This window comes from Oncorhynchus keta, chromosome 29 (genome assembly GCF_023373465.1).
Source record: "Oncorhynchus keta strain PuntledgeMale-10-30-2019 chromosome 29, Oket_V2, whole genome shotgun sequence".
Classification (NCBI taxonomy): domain Eukaryota; kingdom Metazoa; phylum Chordata; class Actinopteri; order Salmoniformes; family Salmonidae; genus Oncorhynchus; species Oncorhynchus keta.
The window spans coordinates 28509548-28529842 of NC_068449.1; the positions used below are offsets into that span (position 1 = coordinate 28509548).

Sequence of the window (20295 nt, forward strand, 5' to 3'; positions counted from 1 at the left end):
AAATCATATTATTGTGTATTATTATCACCTTTTTTTACATCCAAGAAAAAAAGGTAACAGTTTTGAGAAAATTATATTCTGGTCCCAGTAAATATACTCAGGATAATTTTCCTTTCCTGGCCAGGAGGTCGCTGCAGATACAATGTTATTTGGAATTTCAACATGATACAATAATTGTATACAATTCAAAGTCAAACAAATTACAAGAATCACCATTCACATATCGGGCCTCAGACCTAGATTTAATATCAAGCCTACAGCCAATAAATGAGAAGCAGTTTGAAGAATACAACTATATCCTTCCTTCTCTGCTATTTGAAATCATGAAGGGAATCTGATGTAATTCCACGTGCTGCACCATGTATTCGGCTCATACTGTATATCCAAACTATCTCCTCCATTTTAAAGCACTAGTCATCCAGAATTGAAAGTGCTTGTTTTTTGTGATATTAAATGCTTGAAATGCAACGCAAGTTAACATAATCGAAACTTGATATTGGCGGTGCTATCACACAGTCACACACACACACACACAATCCTTCCTACATATTATTTTCTATTTTGCGTGCTATCACACAGACGCTTCCCTTTTCTGTGTATCAATGCGTGATTGAAAGGAAACTTCGTTCGGGAAGTGCAGGGACTACTTTAGGTCAACTTTGGATATAAATAATCAATGTATATGCCAAATGACACAGGCATATTTGAACATGAAAACGAATGAAATATGTTTCGAGTAGATGTAAGCAATTGTATTGATAGTTGAGACCCCTTTGACATATATGTTTTTGCGGCCACGCGGAAGGATTTCATTCTCGAGCTGGGTCGACGCTTCCGCCCAGTTTTCCGATGTTCATTGCCCGAGTTGAAAATGGAATTCGATTAAAGCAGATGTCCAACAACTTCTTCGAGAAAAATTTACTCACCGTTTTTGCCTAATGTACTTCAATTTCATCATTGAAATTAGTTTGTAGGCCTGTCTTTTTCCCCCCAGTTGTGGAGGTTATAATTCAACGTACACCGACACATTGACGGATCAACGCTGCAGCGCTTTTCAAGTGTTGTCCTGGACCTGAAGTTGGCGAGGGAACGCTCGATAGCTAAACACGAATAACGTGCCAAATGTCGGGTTTATTTTGTAAAAAATGTAGCATCTGAACACATTGGATTTCGTGTTGGCGAAGAGGATGTCGAAGCTGTGTATTTTATTCTGGTTGGATTTTACTTCCAGGGAAGATAAAATGAATCATCGGTTGTCATTCCTCCTGGCAATTTAGTTACAGCTAGCTAGGCTACTTGGTTTTCCGAAATAACGCTCACTTATGCATGCACCACTGTAAGACCATTTACTTTTATCCAATATCTGGGTGTTTTATGCAAAAGAAAATGGTGATATTTGCGGTTTATTTCCCCGCCGTCACTGCGTCCTCGATGCTATTGCCAGGATTTGGATCCCCTTGAGGAAAGATGAGCGAAGATTCGACAAATCCAAACAACGAGTGAGTACATTTTACCCCACATTCTAGAATGCAACGATGTCCTTCATGTCTAATCTTCACTGCAATGATTTGCAGGATTCTAAATGACTACTCTGTTCCACTAGGATCATTGCTTATACACATTGGTTCTACTCACGTTCATATTTAAATTGGATTACTATTGAAGTAATACAAAAGACAAACATCTATTTAGTTTGTTGTGATAATATAAAATAAACCAATGTGTTTTGGGACTGGATTTAATAGAAATAGAGGCCTCTTATTATATTATGACGAGAGATGCTATAGGTAATTTTGACAACTGTACAGAAAATGGTATACAGTCCACTTTATAACAATAGCCTCATAATTAATGCAATATATGGTAGTTGTTTCATCAATATTGTCTTTGAAGAATACCTTTATGATTTGACTGCAATTGGATAATATCTGTTGCTATTTGACTGTAATAAATTACACGATGTAGTCACACACAGTCACTGTGGCTAGATTATTTGTTTGTACATAGGATTTAAGACCCTATGCTTATCCGCTTTAAAATGATCTTGTCATAAGATTCAATATTATATACGATAGTGTTTTCTGAGCGTTAACCTGTTATCAAATGCTAGTTCCTCTACATGAACTAAGAGAGTATCATAAAACAGTAATGTGGTTTAAAAAAATATTCCCTCAATATTATAATTATTCAATGTTAATGTGGCTGTAAACTGGTTGCTGCAATGTCAGAATCCAGAAGTAGAAGACGCCATATTTTTTTCTCAATCACACTCATTTGCATATTACAATCTCATTCATATATATATATTTTTTAATGGACGTAATGCGTTCCAAATGCACTGGCCTGAACCCGGAAAGCAGTATTTATGTGATTGTGAACTTGAAATAGGGTCATTTGTGTACATTTAAATTATTTATCGCTGTAAATCCGTGTTGTTTTAATGGACTGATCGCTTGCGTGCGCTTGTTGACAGTCAGTGAGAAATATCTGGTCGGGAGGTGGTGCGGTCATGTGACCACTTCCATTCATAAAGTACCTGGGTGCCCATTCACAGTACGATGTGCAGTAAGTACAGTGTCTTGCAACGCATTGACGATTACGCAAACATTTTATCTGCATTTGGAATCAGCTTAATTCAGATGGCCATTAATTTAAAAACAAATAGATAAGGCAAGGATGCTTCGCTCTTATTGCAGTCTTCCAATGCTCTCAAAAGAATGGCGTCCATATTTCTTATTCTAGACGGTTGAAATGCGTTCATATGCTGACAATTCCACAGTTTTGTGCCCCAAGACGGCGATGTTCTCCATTCAATCTATCTGCCTAGCACACCTCGGGTTGATTGATATATTGCAGGGAGGCTTTGTCCTTGAACTTGACATGTGTTTCATATTCAATATATTGCATAAGCGAGGACCATGATGTATGTGGTTCTGTGTTTGTTCTTCCTAGTGACAGCAGCAGCACAGCGCATAAGATGGCCAACATATGATCCAATGTAGTTGGTAATTATTCATTGAAGGTAAAGGAAGATGGTAGGAACGGAACAGTAAGACCCGCCTGATCCCTTTTTTATGTTCATGCTGGCTGGAATTAGCCATCAGTCGAGCCCAACAATGGACTAAAGGAAAGGGATCGGGGAGGATACCTAGTCAGTTGTACAACTGAATGCATTCTACTGATATGTGTCTTCCGCATTTAACCCAACCCCTCTGATTCAGAGAGGTGTGGAGGGCTGCCTTAATCAACATCCACGTCTTTGGCGCCCGGTGAACAGTGGGTTAACTGCCTTGCTCAGGGGCAGAATGACAGATTTTTTTTTTTACCTTGTCAGCTCAGGGATTCGATCCAGCAACCTTTTGGTTACTGACCCAATGCTCCTACCCGCCAGGAGCCTAATGTTATTCCTTATTGTCCATGGACCTTCCATGTTCTGTGTAGAGGCGAATTAGCTCTGGCAGGCAAAACGGCCAAATACTCCATCAAACCGAGTATCGATTTTCAATTGCGGTACTACTTTCGTATATACAAAATAAAAAAACACATGCTAAATCTACACTTACTGTAAACTGTTTTACCTGCTTTTAACACAGTTGCAGCCGACAGTATTTTTCAGTGGCAACACGTTTGCGGCGCCTGTCTTTTGTTTACTCACAGGTGTTCACAGACACAGATGGCTAATTAGCACAGGTACACCTCTGTCTTATGTCTGTTTTCCGTATGGGTACCCTAACCCTATATATTGTTTTCCATTGATATCATCTATTATGGATCTGATCAGTGTATTCACACATCTTCCCACAAACTGACAATCCAATTTTGTTATTTGTCCACATTTTCCTATATTTTACAGTTTGTTTTCTATTAGTGGTGTTTTGTTTGAATTGAGAGGATGGGGAGAATTTTGGATGCAATCGCACCGTGAAAAGGAATTGCACAACACGACCCTGTGTTTTTGTATCAGGATGGGTGGGTTGATTTTTTTTTAGGTTATAAGCATGTATACCTTACTGTTTCTCCTCACAGTAGCATTATAGTAAACCATGTCAATGCGTCGGACAGGGATCATCAACTGCATTCAGCCTCGGGACGATACATTTATTTTTTCTTAAAGGATGTTCAGGGGGCCGGAACATAATTTTCAAATAATTTGTATACTGTAAATTGACAGCAAGAAGCCCAAACAGATATAACATTTGACTGAAACATAGTAATTTCAAACATGGTTTACATTTGTATACGATCACATATCTCTATTACGTGTGGGAATACTTTGGAATAATAGATTTACCAAATGTAAATCACTTGGAGCTGATTTGCTGACCCTTCTCTGTTAGCATCATGGGTCACGTGTGATGAATATGCTTTTATTTCGCATAGCAAATGTATAAAGTTCCACAGCTTTTTCCTTCATCAAAATAGCACAAAGCTGTCTGACGAAAAACATGTGGTTGAATAGGAAGATGTGCGCTACTCACTGACAACCTGCAAAGACTCACTCGTACAGGTTATTAATCCCTAAAAGTCTAAACCGTTGGGGTTATTGTAGTTATTTGATTTAGATTTTCAGGACCCTTGTAGGTATAAATAATATATTTAACAATGTGTGGATATAATATTGAGTTTGGCCTTTACTACTGTTGCCCATAGAAACACATTGAATAACTAATTCGGAAATGGCAGAACAGAGCATCAAAAAATGTTAAGTAATAAGGTTTTGAAGTGTCTGTCGTATATCTAGAAGATATAAGAACACTCAGGAAATATATATATATATATATATACTGAACAAAAATATAAATGCAACAATTTCAAAGATGTTGCCGAGTTACAGTTCATAAAAGGAAATAGATACATTTATATAAATTCATTAGGTCCTAATCTATGGATTTCACATGACTGTCCACCCACTGGGGACCTGGACCCATCCAATCAGAGTGAGTTTTTCCCCACAAAGGGGCTTTATTACAGAGAAATACTCCTCAGCGCCAACCCTCCCCCTCAGACGATCCCGCAGGTGACTGGCTTGGTCTGTGTTTGTGAGGCCGGTTGGACATACTGCCAAATTCTCTAAAACGACGTTGGACGCTTATGGTAGACAAATTTAATTCTCTGGCAACCGCTCTGGTGGACATTCCAGCAGTCATCATGACAATTGCACGCACCCTCAACTTGTTGTGGCCTTTTATTGATCCCAGCACAAGGTGTGCCTGTGTAATGATCATGCTGTTTAATTAGCTTCCTGATATGTCACATCTGTCAGGTGGATGGATATACTTGACAAAGGAGAAATGCTCACTAACAGGGAGGTAAACAAATTTGTGAGAAATAAGCTTTTTGTGCGTATAGAACATTTCAGCTCATGAAACATGGGACCAACACTTTACATGTTCCGTTTATATTTTCGTTCAGTGTATATATGTTTTAGACACATTTAACCCCCTTTTTTTGGGTACAAAACTACTTCCATACTTCTAAAAAATGTAATGGTTAAATGGTACTGGGCTACCTTGGGGTTGTGGCGGTCGTAGAGCAACATGGAAAACGCCCTTGTGTTCGTGAGAGTCTCGTCTTTTACACCAAACCGATCAGATGCCTTTTGTGAGAAGACTGATTTTCGGGATGTCTCCTTGGTCTGACAAACAGAGCTATAACTGGGGTGCGTCAATCGACTCTTAAGGATTAACAGCTTTTTTTTCTGAGTGTGAAATTACATACCACCGTGTTCAATATCCGGTCTGCATGTTGCACTGAAAAGAGGAAGGACTAGTTATAATGTGTGTTTGAAGAAGGTAGCCTAGTTATCCAAAAAACGCTAAATTTAATCAACCATCGGGAAGGACATGAATCAGGGTGTGTCTGTCTTGGACTTGATTATATTTCTTTGATATTTATTAGGATCCCATTAGCCGATGCAATGGCGACAGCTAGCCTTACTGGGGTCCAAGACATTACAGACGAGACTTTACAGTTTATGTACATTTAAAAACCTTAACATGTAGTGTCTGTTTGCTTTTATCAGTTGCACAGCCTTGTCAGTACATACACACAAAAAGTAGGTCACGTGTATGCCGTTGTGTCTCCTATAGATGTACAATAGCATTCATTCATATCCGTATGAGGGAGTATCTAGGTCTGTACTACTGTGCTGAACATTCATTCACCAAGTTATTTTCCTTTTTTTTTTAACAATTGTAACTCTACAAATAGGCCTACAGGCTATACACCTACAAACTGTACATTTACTGTTAGACAAAATATTTTACTAAGTTTAGCCATTTGATGTAATTTGTTTTATGTCTGGTATTGGTAAAGTCATTGAATGATTAGGGTTAGTCTAATATTTTGATTGTTTAGTGTAGTTAAATGTAAATGTAAATGTAGTTTGCCAGTCAAGTGATTCCTCAGTCTTTTTTTCTATCAGGGTGAATTATTTGACAGCTCTGCTTTTGTCTGTCAATGTGGGTTGTTGTGATCTTATCACCTGGGGGTCTGTTCTGCCCCTCTTTCTATTCCTCTTTCAGGCATTCCAAAACACATTCAACCCAAACAACCACTGATTTGAATGTGAGCATCTTGTCTTGACAACAGTGTATAGCTACTCCAACTGTTTGGCAAATAGTTTATGGTTGGAATTGCTCTGTGAAATAATGCTTATCTTTTTAGGCAAGTATTTAAGTTGCCGATACTATGTGTATTGCGATTCGATACTGCGATTTTAATGCTATTGTATGTTGCAAACACATTTCTCTCTAGAGAGCATGAGAACGAGTTTTCTCACTATTTAAAAAGAGCATGGATAATTAAGCTATGGGATGAAAAAAACAGAAGTTTTGGCGCAGCCGACTAGTGCCAGCTAACGCTACCTACAGTGGCAAAAACAGTATAATGTCGTCACAAAATAATATTGCGATAGCCTACGTAACACCACCTTTCGTTCTATAGCCATGGTGTATGAGCCTAATATCCATTGGTGTGTAGTGGTCAGGCTCAGTAGAGGTTCTCAGTTGTTTGTAGTTTTGCTTCTGTAATCTTTTTAGGAAGTAGCCTTTTTGAATGCTTTTGGCCACTGCCCTGTATTGACTGAATTGGAACTTGTCTCTGTAAATAATGTCGAAAGGAAGTTTTGGTCTTACGTAAAGACTTGACTTTGGATTCAGTCCGAGCTAATTGTTCTTTTGTAACTATGTCAGCTGGCTGTCCTAGTAGATTGTCAAACGATCACTGATACTAGCTAGGGCTGCACAACATGAGCAACAAAATTTTGTTTTGTACTATTATATTGCGTTGTTACTTGCGATTTATAGATCGGAACACTTGGGTAAACTGATGGAGTCATAAATAAAATGATCATTCTAATTTTATGGTTAGAATACAGTGGACACTTGTGGAATGTAGTTTTGTTTGGCGTGACAACGAATGGAAAAGTAAGGGAGGAGATGTTTGACAGAGTATGAATCAAAGTGTTGGTCAGTGTTTCCCATGGGACCCTAAATTAGGTTTAAATAAATTATTTAAATGCATTTTAAATAGTACATTCATATTTTTCACTCTGATTTAAGAACAAGCTGTTTCACAAACAGTGCTGATATACTTCCACTGGTACTGGCCTGTATTAAAGAAAAGGTTTGCTAGCAATATTTGCCCTAGCTCAGTGGATTTAGATAGCTTGTTAGCTCCTAATGCTAATTGCTAGCTAACACTTTTTAGGCACATTTAGAGCTTAAGAGCAACTAACTAGCATTTTGTAGAGAGCAAGTTACAAAAGCGAATCGTATAATATAGAAAATGTGGATTTGTATTAACAAGCAAAGTGGAAAGCTGCGTCGTTCTGTTGACTGCATGCTGTTTGGTCCATGCATGCGGTCATCCCCCTCTTCAAAGGGGGAGACACTCTAGATCCAAACTGTTAGACTTATATCCATCCTGCCCTGCCTTTCTAAAGTCTTCGAAAGCCAGGTGAACAAACCGATCATCGACCATCTCGAATCCCACCATACCTTCTCCGCTATGCAATCTGGTTTCTGTGCTGGTCATGGGTGCATTGCAGCCACGCTCAAAATCCTAAACGGTATCATAACTACTATTGATAAAAAACAGTACTGTGCAGTCGTCTTCATCGACCTGGCCAAGGCTTTCGACTCTGTCAATTACCGTATTCTTATCGGCAGACTCAACAGCCTTGGTTTCTTTAATGACTGCCTCGCCTGGTTCAGTAACTACTTCTCAGATTTCAGTGTGTCAAATCAGAGTGCCTATTGTCTGGACCTCTGGTTGTCTCTATGGGGGTGCCACAGGGTTCAATTCTTGGGCCAACCCTTTTCTTTGTATATATCAATAATGTCGCTCTTGCTGCGGGTGATTCTTTGATCCACCTCTATGCAGGCAACGCCATTCTGTATACATCTGTCCCTTCTTTGGACACTGCTAACAAACCTCCAAACAAGCTTCAATTCCATACAACACTCCTTCCGTGGCCTACAACTGCTCTTAAACGCTAGTAAAACTAAGTGCATGCTCTTCAACCGATCGCTGCCTGCACCCGCCCGCCTAGCATCACTACTATGGACGGTTCTGACTAAGAATATGTGGACAACTATAAATACCTAGGTGTCTGGCTAGACTGTAAACTCTCCTTCCAGACTCACACTAAGCATCTCCAATCCAAAGTTAAATCTAGAATCAGCTTCCTATTTCGCAACAAAGCCTCCTTCACTCATGCTGCCAAACATACCCCCGTAAAACTGACTATTCTGCCGATCCTTGACATCGTCGATGTCATTTCCAAAATAGCCTCCACTCTACTCAGCAAATTGGATGCAGTCTATCACAGTGCCATCCGTTTTGTCACCAAAGACACATATACTACCCACCATTGCGACCTGTATGCTCTCGTTGGCTGGTCCTCTCTACATATTTGTCGCAAAACCCACTGGCTCCAGATCATCTATAATTCTTTGCTAGGTAAAGCTCCGCCTTATCTAAGCTCACTGGTCACCATTGCAACACCCACTTGTAGCACACGCTCCAGCAGGTATATTTCACTGGTCATCCCCAAAGGCAACACCTGCTTTGGCCGCCTTTCCTTCCAGTTCTCTGCTGCTAATGACTGGAACGAATTGCAATAATCACTGAAGTTGGAGACCTATATCTCCCTTACTAACTTCAAGCGTCCGCTGTCAGAGCAGCTTACCAATCGCTGCAGCTGTACACAGCCCATCTGTAAATATCCCATCCAACCAACTCCAACTGCATTTTTTCTGCTCTTTTGTTCACCAGTGTTCATACCCGTATTTATACTTACACATCCTCATCTGCACATCTATCACTCCAGTGTTAATTGCTAAAATGAAATTACTTCTCCACTATGGCCTATTTATTGCCGTACCTCCTTACTTCATTTGCACACACTATACAGATTTTCTATTGTGTTATTGACTGTACGTTTGTTTATCCAATGTGTAACTCTGTGTTTTTGTCGCACTGCTTTGCTTTATCTTGACCAGGTCTCAGTTGTAAATGAGAACTTGTTCTCAAATGGCCTACCTGGTGAAATAAAGGTGAAATAAAATAAAAATGCAAAGAGAATGTTGCGCACTAGGAACTGTCTGCTTGAGTGGCGGGGATTGGTGTGTGTGTAGGACTGGGAAGCGGACAAATAGAAGACGTACTGAGAGAGAACTCTGTCAACTCAAGGAATAAATCAATAGTAAAAAAACAAACAAACAGGCTTTACAGACGGCCTAGTGGCGTTTTGAAACTGTCACTGCCTCTTGCGATATGGATATTGCGCATGTCAATATTGCAATTTAGATTTAAAATATTATTAACCGTGCAGCCGTAAAACTAGCTCACACTTACAGTTGAAGTCGGAAGTATACATACACTTAGGTTGGAGTCATTAAAACTAGTTTTTCAACCACTCCACAAATTTCTTGTTAACTTCTTCGGGCTAGGGGGCAGTATTCGGAAGTTTGGATGAATGAGGTGTCCAAAGTAAACTGCCTGTTACTCAGGCCCAGAAGCTAGGATATGCATATAATTAGTATTGGATAGAAAACACACTAAAGGTTCCAAAACTTTTAAAATAATGAGTATAACAGAACTGATATGGCAGGTGAAAACCTGAGGACAATCCATCCAGAATAGTTTTTTTTCTTCCCCAGCTCACCTTTGATTACAATGGCTGGGAATGGGAATATAAAATTAAGACCTCCCAGATTTCAGTTCCAAGGGCTTCCACTAGATGTCAACAGTCTTTAGAAAGAGTTTCGGGCTTGTTTTTTGAGAAATTAGCTAGAATTTGTAGTTTTTCTAAGTGGCTCCCATTTTGGCTGTAGCGTTTGTTGCGTGTTCCGGTGAGGGCGTGCACTTCATTGTTTATCTCCGGTAATGGTCTCCGGTATTCTCAGTCTTATATTTTATAGTTTGTTTACATATTAGGGTACCTGAGGATTGATTAGGAACATTGTTTGATATGTTTGGAAGAAGTTTATTGGTACAGGATTCATTTGTATGCATTTTGAATGAGGCAAACCGGTGGATTACTGAGTTAAGTGCGCCATTGAAACATACTTTTTTGGGATCTAAATAAGGACTTTATCGAACAAAAGTACCATTTGTTCTATAGCTGGGACCCTTGTGATTGCAACCAGATGAAGATCTTCAAAGGTAAGTGATTGATTTTATCGCTATTTCTGACTTTCGTGATGCCTCTGCTTGGTTGGAAAATGTATGTAATGCTTTTGTGTGCCGGGCGCTGTCCTCGGATAATCGCATGGTGTGCTTTCGCCGTAAAGCCTTTTTGAAATCTGACAAAGCGGCTGAATTAACAAGAAGTTACTCTTTTTAAATGATGTACGACACTTGTATTTTCATGAATTTGTAATGTTACGATTTCTGTCATTTGAATTTGGCGCTCTGCAATTTCACCGGATGTTGTCGAGGTGGGACATAACTTCTTACGGATCATTGGGAAGCTAAACAAACTAGTTTTGCCAAGTAGATTAGGACATCTACTGTGTGCAAGACACAAGTCATTTTTCCAACAATTGTTTACAGACAGATTAATTCACTGTATCACAATTCCAGTGGGTCAGAAGTTTACATACACTAAGTTGACTGTGCCTTTAAACAGCTTGGAAAATTCCAGAAAAATATGTCAAGGCTTTAGATGCTTCTGATAGGTTAACTAACATAATTTGAGTCAATTGGGGGTGTACCTGTGGATGTATTTCAAGGCCTACCTTCAAACTCAGTGCCTATTTGCTTGACATTGTGGAAAAATCTAAAGAAATCAGCCAAGACAAAGAAGAAGCCACTGCTCCAAAACCGCCATTTAAAAAAAGACTACGATTTGTAACTACACATGGGGACATAAATCATACTTTTTGGAGAAATATTCTCTGGTATGATGAAACAAATAGAGGTGTTGGCAATAATGACCATCATTTATGTTTGGAGGGAAAAGGGGGAGGCTTGCAAGCCAAAGAACACCATCCCAACCGTGAAGCACGTGGGTGGCACATCATGTTGTGAGGGTGCTTTGCTGCAGGAGGGACTGGAGCACTTCACAGAATAGATGGCATCATGAAGAAGGTAATTATTATGTGGATATATTGAAGCAACATCTCTAGACATCAGTTAGGAATTAAAGCTTGGTCGCAAATGGATCTTCCAAGTGGAAAATGACCCCAAGCATGACCCCAAGCATACCAAAGTGTCAAAATGGCTTAAGGACAACAAAGTCAGGTATTGGAGTGGCCGTCACTAAGCCCTGACCTCAATCCTATAGAAAATTTGTGGGCAGAACTGAAAAGGCTTGTGCGAGCAAGGAGGCCTACAAACCTGACACAATTACACCAGCTCTGTCAGGAGGAATGGGCCAAAATTCACCCAACTTGTTGTGGAAGGATACCCAAAACCTTTGACCCAAGTTAAACAATTTGAAGGCAATGCTACCAAATACTAATTAAGTGTATGCTAATGGCTGACCCACTGGGAACGTGATGAAAGAAATTAAAGCTGAAATAGATCATTCTCTCTACATTTATTCTGACATTTCACATTCTTAAATTAAAGTGGTTATCCTAGCTGACCGAAGACAGGGAATTTTTACTAGGATTAACTGTCAGGAATTGTGAATAACTGAGTTTAAATGTATTTGGCTAAGGTGTATGTAAACTTCCGACTTAAACTGTCTCAAGATCTCTTGTCAAATGTCGAACATTTTTGTCAGTCTTTCCTGCCACAATATCATCCTTCGTTCTTTACCAATTCTTAACATATGGTAATTAGTTATGGAGGATGAGCAGTTTCATAATCTGAAATGAACCCATGTACAGGCTATTTATGGTTTAGTTTGTTTGTTCTTTTAGAGGGTGTTGAATTGTTTGCATGATTAATGACAATCCTATAACTCTCTGGCAAATGGGATGGTTTGTTACTGACCATGTGTTACTGTGTAACTGAGCATGCCCTCTACAGTATAAATGTTGTCTGGTTTGGCTGTTCTCTTCCCATGGCCAGAGTTATAATGCAGTATATTTTAAACCTGAGCCACTTCCCTCTTGTAATTCTCATTTCCTCTTAAAATTATTTTAGCAGCAGACCTATTACTAAACTTGTAAATGTCTCTCAGTGTATTTGGAGGATTTTTCTTTTCTTAAAGCACAGTTTTCCTTCAAAAAAATTGTGCAGTGAAATATGTTTTAGCCTATTTAGTTGGTCACAACATTGAAGACAAATTCTAGGTAACACATATGAAATGCCCATTTTGCCTTTGAAAATGCTACTGATTAGGCTACTGATTAGGCTATGTTGTGTCGTAGACTAAAAAAATCCTCAATTTTTGTTGTTAGAATATCTGCAAAAAATCCCGCCAACATCTTATGTTCAGTGCCAAAATGACACTTTCCTGGAATTTGGCATTGGATGATTTGACTTATCATTGTGTTAATATTGAGGCGCTTAGTTTTCAGATTTTTAAGAAGCTTTTAATAGTTAAAATGGTGAATGAGGGTTGCACCTTTTTTCCTTTTCAATTAGCAAATTTTTTGTTTGCTCCTTGACTTTTGTTGGTTGAGTGCCCTCCACTTCTTTCGCAATTACTTGTAGCAATATTTAAGTGCTTTGTGTGTGTGTGTGTGTGTGTGTGCATTGCTTTTTTATACAGTTATTCCAAAGAATAATCGCATGTGGAAAATGTCCCCCCCCCTGACGTTAACCTTAACCTGCCCCTGACGTTAACCTTAACCTGCCCCTGACATTAACTTTAACCTGCCCCTGCCGTTAACCTTAACCTGCCGTTAACCTTAACCTGCCCCTGACGTTAACCTTAACCTGCCCCTGACGTTAACCTTAACCTGCCCCTGACGTTAACCTTTTCTTTTTTTTTCTTCTTTTTTTTGTCCATCTGGCCCGTAAGAATATAGTTGAATATCCCTGGCCTACATTGTTACGTCTTTTTTCAAGGAGCCCTTCTCTTTAATTTGCCCTGGCCATATCTCATTGCTTCTAAGAATTGTTTTGAGCAGTATAATGTCTGAATTGTACATATTGTTTTCAGTTGTACTGCTGCATGCAGGAGCATGAAGGCTAAGCCTTGTTGGATGGTGCTGTAGCTGGGTTACGACGGTTCTTTCCTGCCAGGCCACAGACCTAAATCCCTGTCTTTGAGTTACCAATCTCTTTGAAACAGGAAGGGGTTGGGGCCTGTGTGTGGGTTTGTGTAGGCCTGTGTTCGTGTTTGTGCTCAACTATGTATGTAAGTGTGTTTGTGTCTATAAAAGATAAGTAGGTATAGGCTAGATGAGGGGATTTCAGCAAACACATCATCTTATAAAATGAATCTTTTATGAACCAAACTCTTAACAGGGTATGTAGCCTACTAAAGGAAACGTTGACCCAAAATTCAGAAACTCCCAAGTGATTCCATACATTGAAACTAGTTTGCCCTCTCACCCTCTCTCTCTCTGTAGCGCTGCCATGAAACAGCTGCAAAAACGGGTCACTTGACTGGTGACGTTGCTGGATGCCGTCCTCGCTCTGCTCCATTGCCAGTGAATCCATGATTCAGAAATCTGCCAAGTGTGGACATTTGGTTTTTATTGAAAGCATATGGCCGAATTAGCTATTTTGAGCAAAGTAGGATCCGTTTTGAGTCAGGAAATGTGTACTCTTCCACCTAAAACATTTGCGAGTACAGCAGCGAAGATGGTTAACAACTGCGCATGTGGGGGAATCCCTGCTACATAGAAACTGCACGTTATGCCGTTATTCATAGATGCTAGGTTTAACTTTACACATTATTTTACAGTAAACAACAACCTATAAATATATCTGGTGACAAATTCAAGAGTCATGAAGAAAACAATGGGAGGTGAGGCCATTGTGTCATCAAACATATTTATTTATTTTTATTTATTGAAACAGATTTGTGGGAAATGAAGCTTTGGATGGCCCACCGCAGCAGTAGCTAATAAAGGCCTTCAGGGGCCCAAAATGGACCTGGGGCTTTTCAACCTGTACCCGATATGCATAAATATATTTTGTTTTAAAATCGAGACCCGTTCTGAACAGTTCCGAGGACAACTAGACCCAATCCGAGTGAGGGAAACGACAGAAAATAATCTATTTTTGAATCTGCTTTATTAACCGTAGCTGATAAAGGGAGAGGTAGAGAGAAGTCCCGGATAACGTCTGAGGTATTCTGGTAGCTGGATAGCACCCACAACCCATCACCAGGATCAACACAGACTAGATTGGTGGTGCAGTTGTGGCAATTGCACTCCAATGCCACGAAGGAGGAATGTTTTTGCTGCAGATAATTTGAGTACGTGACTACAGTTCTTACAGAAATGGAAGAATGTAATGATGAGCAGTTAGTTTTTTTGTAAAACTAATTGAAGATGCACCCCTCTTCTAGCTGGGCCTAATGGACACTTATCTAACAAGTAAGTTGCTAAACTTTACTTTATTCGCTTATCATAAACCTCTATGAACTAGCTATTTTAGTTGGTTTATGCTTTCACATTAGCCCAAAACACTATATACCGGTAGCCTATGTTTATATATCACAATGTTTTGGGGATATTCTATTCTGCAATGTTAGGTGACAACATGTCTATTGTCTCTCAACTATGGCTGTGGTGGTCATGAAATGTTGTCAGCCGGTTAGTGTCATGCAAAAGACAGTCTCATGGTAATTGACCGTTAGTTCATATAAACACATTTAGTAAAATATCTCGAGGCCTGCTGATGCTGTATGCGTCATCTGTATTCACTATAATAGCGAATTGAATCTGCACGTCCATTTTTCAATGATGCCAGGAGGCTACTTTGGTTTCATAGCAGAGCATGCGCTTGATATAAGCAGCTGAAAAATACATATAAGAACACTTATTTTACTCCACCCATCAACCACTGTTTGAGGAGCATTCTCTCGCTGAGTGACAGGTGATATTATGCCCAATCTATGTATGCCATGGGCTCTCCAACCCTGTTCCTGCAGCTGCCTAGTGCTTAATTTGCGAAACCAAGTGAAATCTGTCCGGGAACATCGATAGTAAAAGGTTCTTGCAATGAAACATATTTTACTAAACTGTTTCTGGAGCTGACAGCCCCTCTGCCAGCTCCAGAAAGGAATAAAAGATTTGCCACCCAATTTAATTATGAAAATGTAAAACCTTCCCTATTGCTAGGCTTTTCAAAATCTTCCTGCACAACCAACTTCATCGCCTAGGGCTGCTGTACATTTTCTCCCAGACTCGTGGATAGACATTTTGGAGCGTAGCATAAGGTAACCACTCCATACTCAAGGCGATTATTGAGAAAGTGTGAAATCTAGTGCCTATTTTCCTTGGTTTCGTGTATAAAGTGCAGCCAGGGACTGAACATCAGTTTGCAAGTTCCATATAAGGGCATATCGTGATGTTTCTACATGGCAGGGTCTCCCCTACGAGGGTAACAACTGCATGTGCACCCATCTCTGCTGCTGTGCTAGTGGGATACAGAAAATAATGATATAAAATAATCATACGTTTTATGTGGAATAGACCCTGCCTTTCCTGATTTACAAAGGAAAAAATCTGCCATGTCGCGGACACCAACGTCTTGCTCCCGGACAAGAGAAACACATTTTTCTCCCTCTTTGAGGATAACACAGTGCCACCGACGTAAGACAGTTACGCGTGTTAACCCTTGCAAGGTTGCCGGCCCAGACGGCATCCCTAGCCGTGTCCTCAGAGCATGTGCAGATCAGCTGAACATTCAATCTCTCCCAATCCCAGTCTGCTGTCCCAACTTGCTTCAAGATGTCCACCGTTGTTCCTGTACCCAAGCAAGCAAAGTTAACTGAACTAAATTACTATTTCCCTGCAGCACTCCATGCTCATCATACAGCTCGGGGCCCTGGGTCTGAACCCTGCCCTGTGCAACTTGGTCCTGGACTTCCTGACGAGCCGCCCCCAGGTGGTGAAGGTAGGAAACTACACATCCACTACACTGATCCTCAACACGGGCCCCACAAGGGTGCATGCTCTGCCCCCTCCAGTACTCCCTGTTCATCCTAGACTCCAACTCAATCATCAAGTTTGCAGACGACAACAGTTTTAGGCCTGATTACCAACAATGGCAAGACAACCTACAGGAAGGAGGTGAGGGCCCTGGTGGAGTGCCAGGAAAATAATATCTCTCAATGTCAACAAAACGAAGGAGCTGATCGTGGACTTCAGGAGACGGCAGAGGGATCACGCCCCCATCCACATTGACGTGGCCGCAGTGGAGAAGGTGAAAAGCTTTAAGTTCCTATGCATACATATCACTAACAATCTGAAATGGTCCACCTACACAGACTGTGTGGTGAAGAACGCGCAGCAGCGCCTCTTCAACATCAGAAGGCGGAAAAAATGTGGCTTGTCCCCGGAGACCCTCACAAACCTTTACAGCTGCACCATTGAGAGCATCCTGGTATGGCAACTGCACCGACAGCAACCACAGTGCTCTCCAGAGGGTGGTGTGGTCTGCCCAACGCGTCACTGCCTGCCCTGCAGGTCAATTACAGCACCCGATGTCACAGGAAGGACAAAAAGATAATCAAGGACATCAACCACCCGAGCCACGGCCTGTTCACCCCGCTATCAGGCAGAAGTTGAGGTCAGTACAGGTGCATCAAAACTGGGACTGAGAAGCTGTTTTTCAGTTTCTATCTCAAGGCCATCAGATTGTTAAATAGCCATCACTAGCCAGCCTCCACCCAGTACCCTGCCCTGAACTTAGTCACTGTCACTAGCCGGCTACCACTCGGTTACTCAACCCTGCACTTTAGAGGTTGCTGCCTTATGTACATAGACATGGAATCACTGGTCACTTTAATAATATTACATACCGTTTTACTCATTTCATATGTACAGTGTATTCAGACACCATGACTCTTTCCACATTTTGTTACTTTACAGCCTTATTCTAAAATGTATTAAATAATTTTCCCCCCTCATCAATCTACACACAATAACCCATAATGACAAAGCAAAAACAGGTTTTTAGAATATATATATATATATATATCACATTTACATAAGTATTCAGACACACTACAAGCATGGCACACCGGTATTTGGGGAATGTCAGAGCAAAAACCAAGCCATGATTTAAAAGGAATTGTCTGTAAGGCTCCGGGACAGGATTGTGTCGAGGCACAGATCTGGGTAGGGGTACCAAAACGTTTTTCTGCAGCATTGAAGGTCCCCAAGAACACAGTAGCCTTCATCATTCTAAAATGGAAGAACTTTGGAACCACAAAGACTCTTTCTAGAGCTGGTCGCACGGCCAAACCTAGCAATCGTCGGTGAAGGGCCTTGGTCAGGGAGGTGACCTGACAGAGCTCCAGAGTTCCTCTGTGAAGAGGAGTGAACCTTCCAGAAGGACAACCAACTTTGCAGCACTCCACCAATCAGGCCTTTATGGTAGAGTGGCCAGAAGTAAGCCACTCCTCAGTAAAGGGCACATGACATCCCGCTTGGAGTTTACCAAAAGGCACCTAAAGGACTCTCAGACCATGAGAAACAAGATTCTCTGTTCTTATGAAGCCAAGATTGAACTCTTTGGCCTGACTGAGGCACATCTGCAGGAAACCTGGCACCATCCCCACAGTGAAGCATGCTGGTGGCAGCATCATGCTGTGGGGATGTTTTTCAATGGCAGGAACTGGGAGACTAGTCAGTATCGAGGGAAAGATGACCGGAGAAAAGTACAGTGAGATCCTTGATGAAAACATGCTCCAGAGCGCTCAGGACCTCGGACTGGGGCGAAGGTTCACCTTCCAACAGGACATCAACCCTAAGCACACAGCCAAAACAATGCAGGCGTGGCTTCAAGAAGAGTCTCTGAATGTCCTTGAGTGTCAAACCGCAAGCAATGCAGATGTAGAAGCACGGTGGCTAGGAAAAACTCCCTAGATAGACAGGAATCTAGGAAGAAACCTAGAGGGGAACCAGGCTCTGAGGGGTGGCCAGTCATCTTCTGGCTGTGCTGGGTGGAGATTATAAGTGTACATGGCAATTTAAGGCTAGATTGAACATCTTGAAGAACAAACATTAATAGATGACCAGCAGGGTCAAATAATAATCAGTGGTTGTAGATGGTGCAACAGGTTAGTACCTCAGGAGTAAATGTCAGTTGGCTTTTCAGTGGCGACGCATTCAGAGGTCGAGACAGCAGGTGCGAGGCAGAGAGATTCGGAAACAGCAGGTTCGGGACAAGGTAGCACGTCTGGTGAACAGGTCAGGGTTCTCTAGTCACAGGCAGAACAGTTGAAACCGGAGCAGCAGCACGACCAGGTGGACTGGGCCAGGAGGAGTCATCAGGCCAGCTAGTCCTGAGGCATGATCTGGGATAGGAGGGAGAAAGGGAATTAGAGGGAGCATACTTAAGTTTACACAGGACACCAGATATGACAGGAGAATTAAACCATATGTAACAGACTGACCCTAGCTCCCCGAGACTATTGCAGCATAGATACTGGAGACAGACCGAGGTGGGTCGGGGGACACTGTGGCCCCGTCTGACAATACTTCCGGACAGGGCCTACCAGGCAGGATATAACCCCACCCACTTTGCCAAAGCACAGCCCTCACACCACTGGAGGGGTATCAGCCGACCACCAACGTACTACCCTTAGACAAAGCTGAGTATAGCCCACGAAGATCTCCTTCACTGCAAGAGCCCAAGGGGCGCATAACCGGACAGGAAGATCACGTCTGTGACTCAACCCACTCAAGTGATGCACCCCTCCTAGGGACGGCATGGAAGAGCATTAGTAAGCCAGTGACTTAGCCCCCGTCAGAGGCAGAGAATCACAGTGGAGAGCCGTCCAGGCAGAGACGGCAAGGGCAGTTTGTCACTCCAGTGCCTTTCACCTTCGCACCCCTGAGCCAGACTACACTCTATCGTAGGACCTACTGAAGATGAGACTTCAGTAAAGACTTAAGGTTGAGACCGAGTCTGCCTCTCTCACATGGATAGACGGATCATTTCATCAAAATTGAGATCTATAGGAGAAAGCCCTGCCTCCAGCTGTTTGCTTAGAAATTATAGGGACCTGTGTCTTGTGAGTGTAGGTATGTACGGCAGGACCAAATCGGAGAGATGGGTAGGAGCAATCCCATGTAATGCTTTGTAGGTTAGTGGTAAAACCTTGAAATCAGACCTAGCCTTAACAGGAAGCCAATGTAGAGAGGCTAGCAGTGGAGTAATATGATCACATTTTTTGGTTCTAGTCAGGATTCTAGCAGCCTTGTTTAGGACTAACCGAAGTTGATTTTGTGCTTTTATCCAGGTTCCGGAGAGTAGAGTATTGCAGTAGTCTAATCTAGAAGTGACAAAAGCATGGATTAGCTTTTCTGCATCCATTTATTTTACAAAAATGTTCAAATTATGCAATGTTACAAAAAATTGAAAAAAGCTGTCCTTGAAATATTCTTGATACTGTATGTTGGTCAAAAGAGATCAGTGTCCAGAGTAACGCAGAGATCCTTCGCAGTTTTATTTGAGACGACTGTACAACCAAGATTAGTTGTCAGATCCAACACCAGATCTCTTTGTTTCTTGGGACTTAGACAAAACAGAGATGCTAGTTTAAAACACTTGCCCAACTCCACTTCCGTTAAACATTTAGATCCACAATATTTATTCCTCGGGACAAAACTAGATCCAGGGTATGACTGTGGCAATGAATAGGTCCGGAGACATGTTGGACAAAACCCACTGTGTCAATGATGGCCCCCGGACGCCTTTTGG

General features: G+C 41.3%; 1 protein-coding gene across 1 annotated transcript in view; it reads left to right on the top strand.

Annotated features, from left to right (window-relative positions):
• Positions 1 to 703: 703 nt before the first annotated feature.
• spred1 (sprouty related EVH1 domain containing 1) overlaps positions 704 to 20295 on the top strand; it is a 67027-nt gene continuing 47435 nt past the window's right edge. The window contains exon 1 of the mRNA XM_035743195.2: positions 704 to 1499. Coding sequence (XP_035599088.1) covers positions 1468 to 1499 — 32 coding nt within the window. The 5' untranslated portion in view covers positions 704 to 1467. The remainder of the gene's footprint in view (positions 1500 to 20295) is intronic.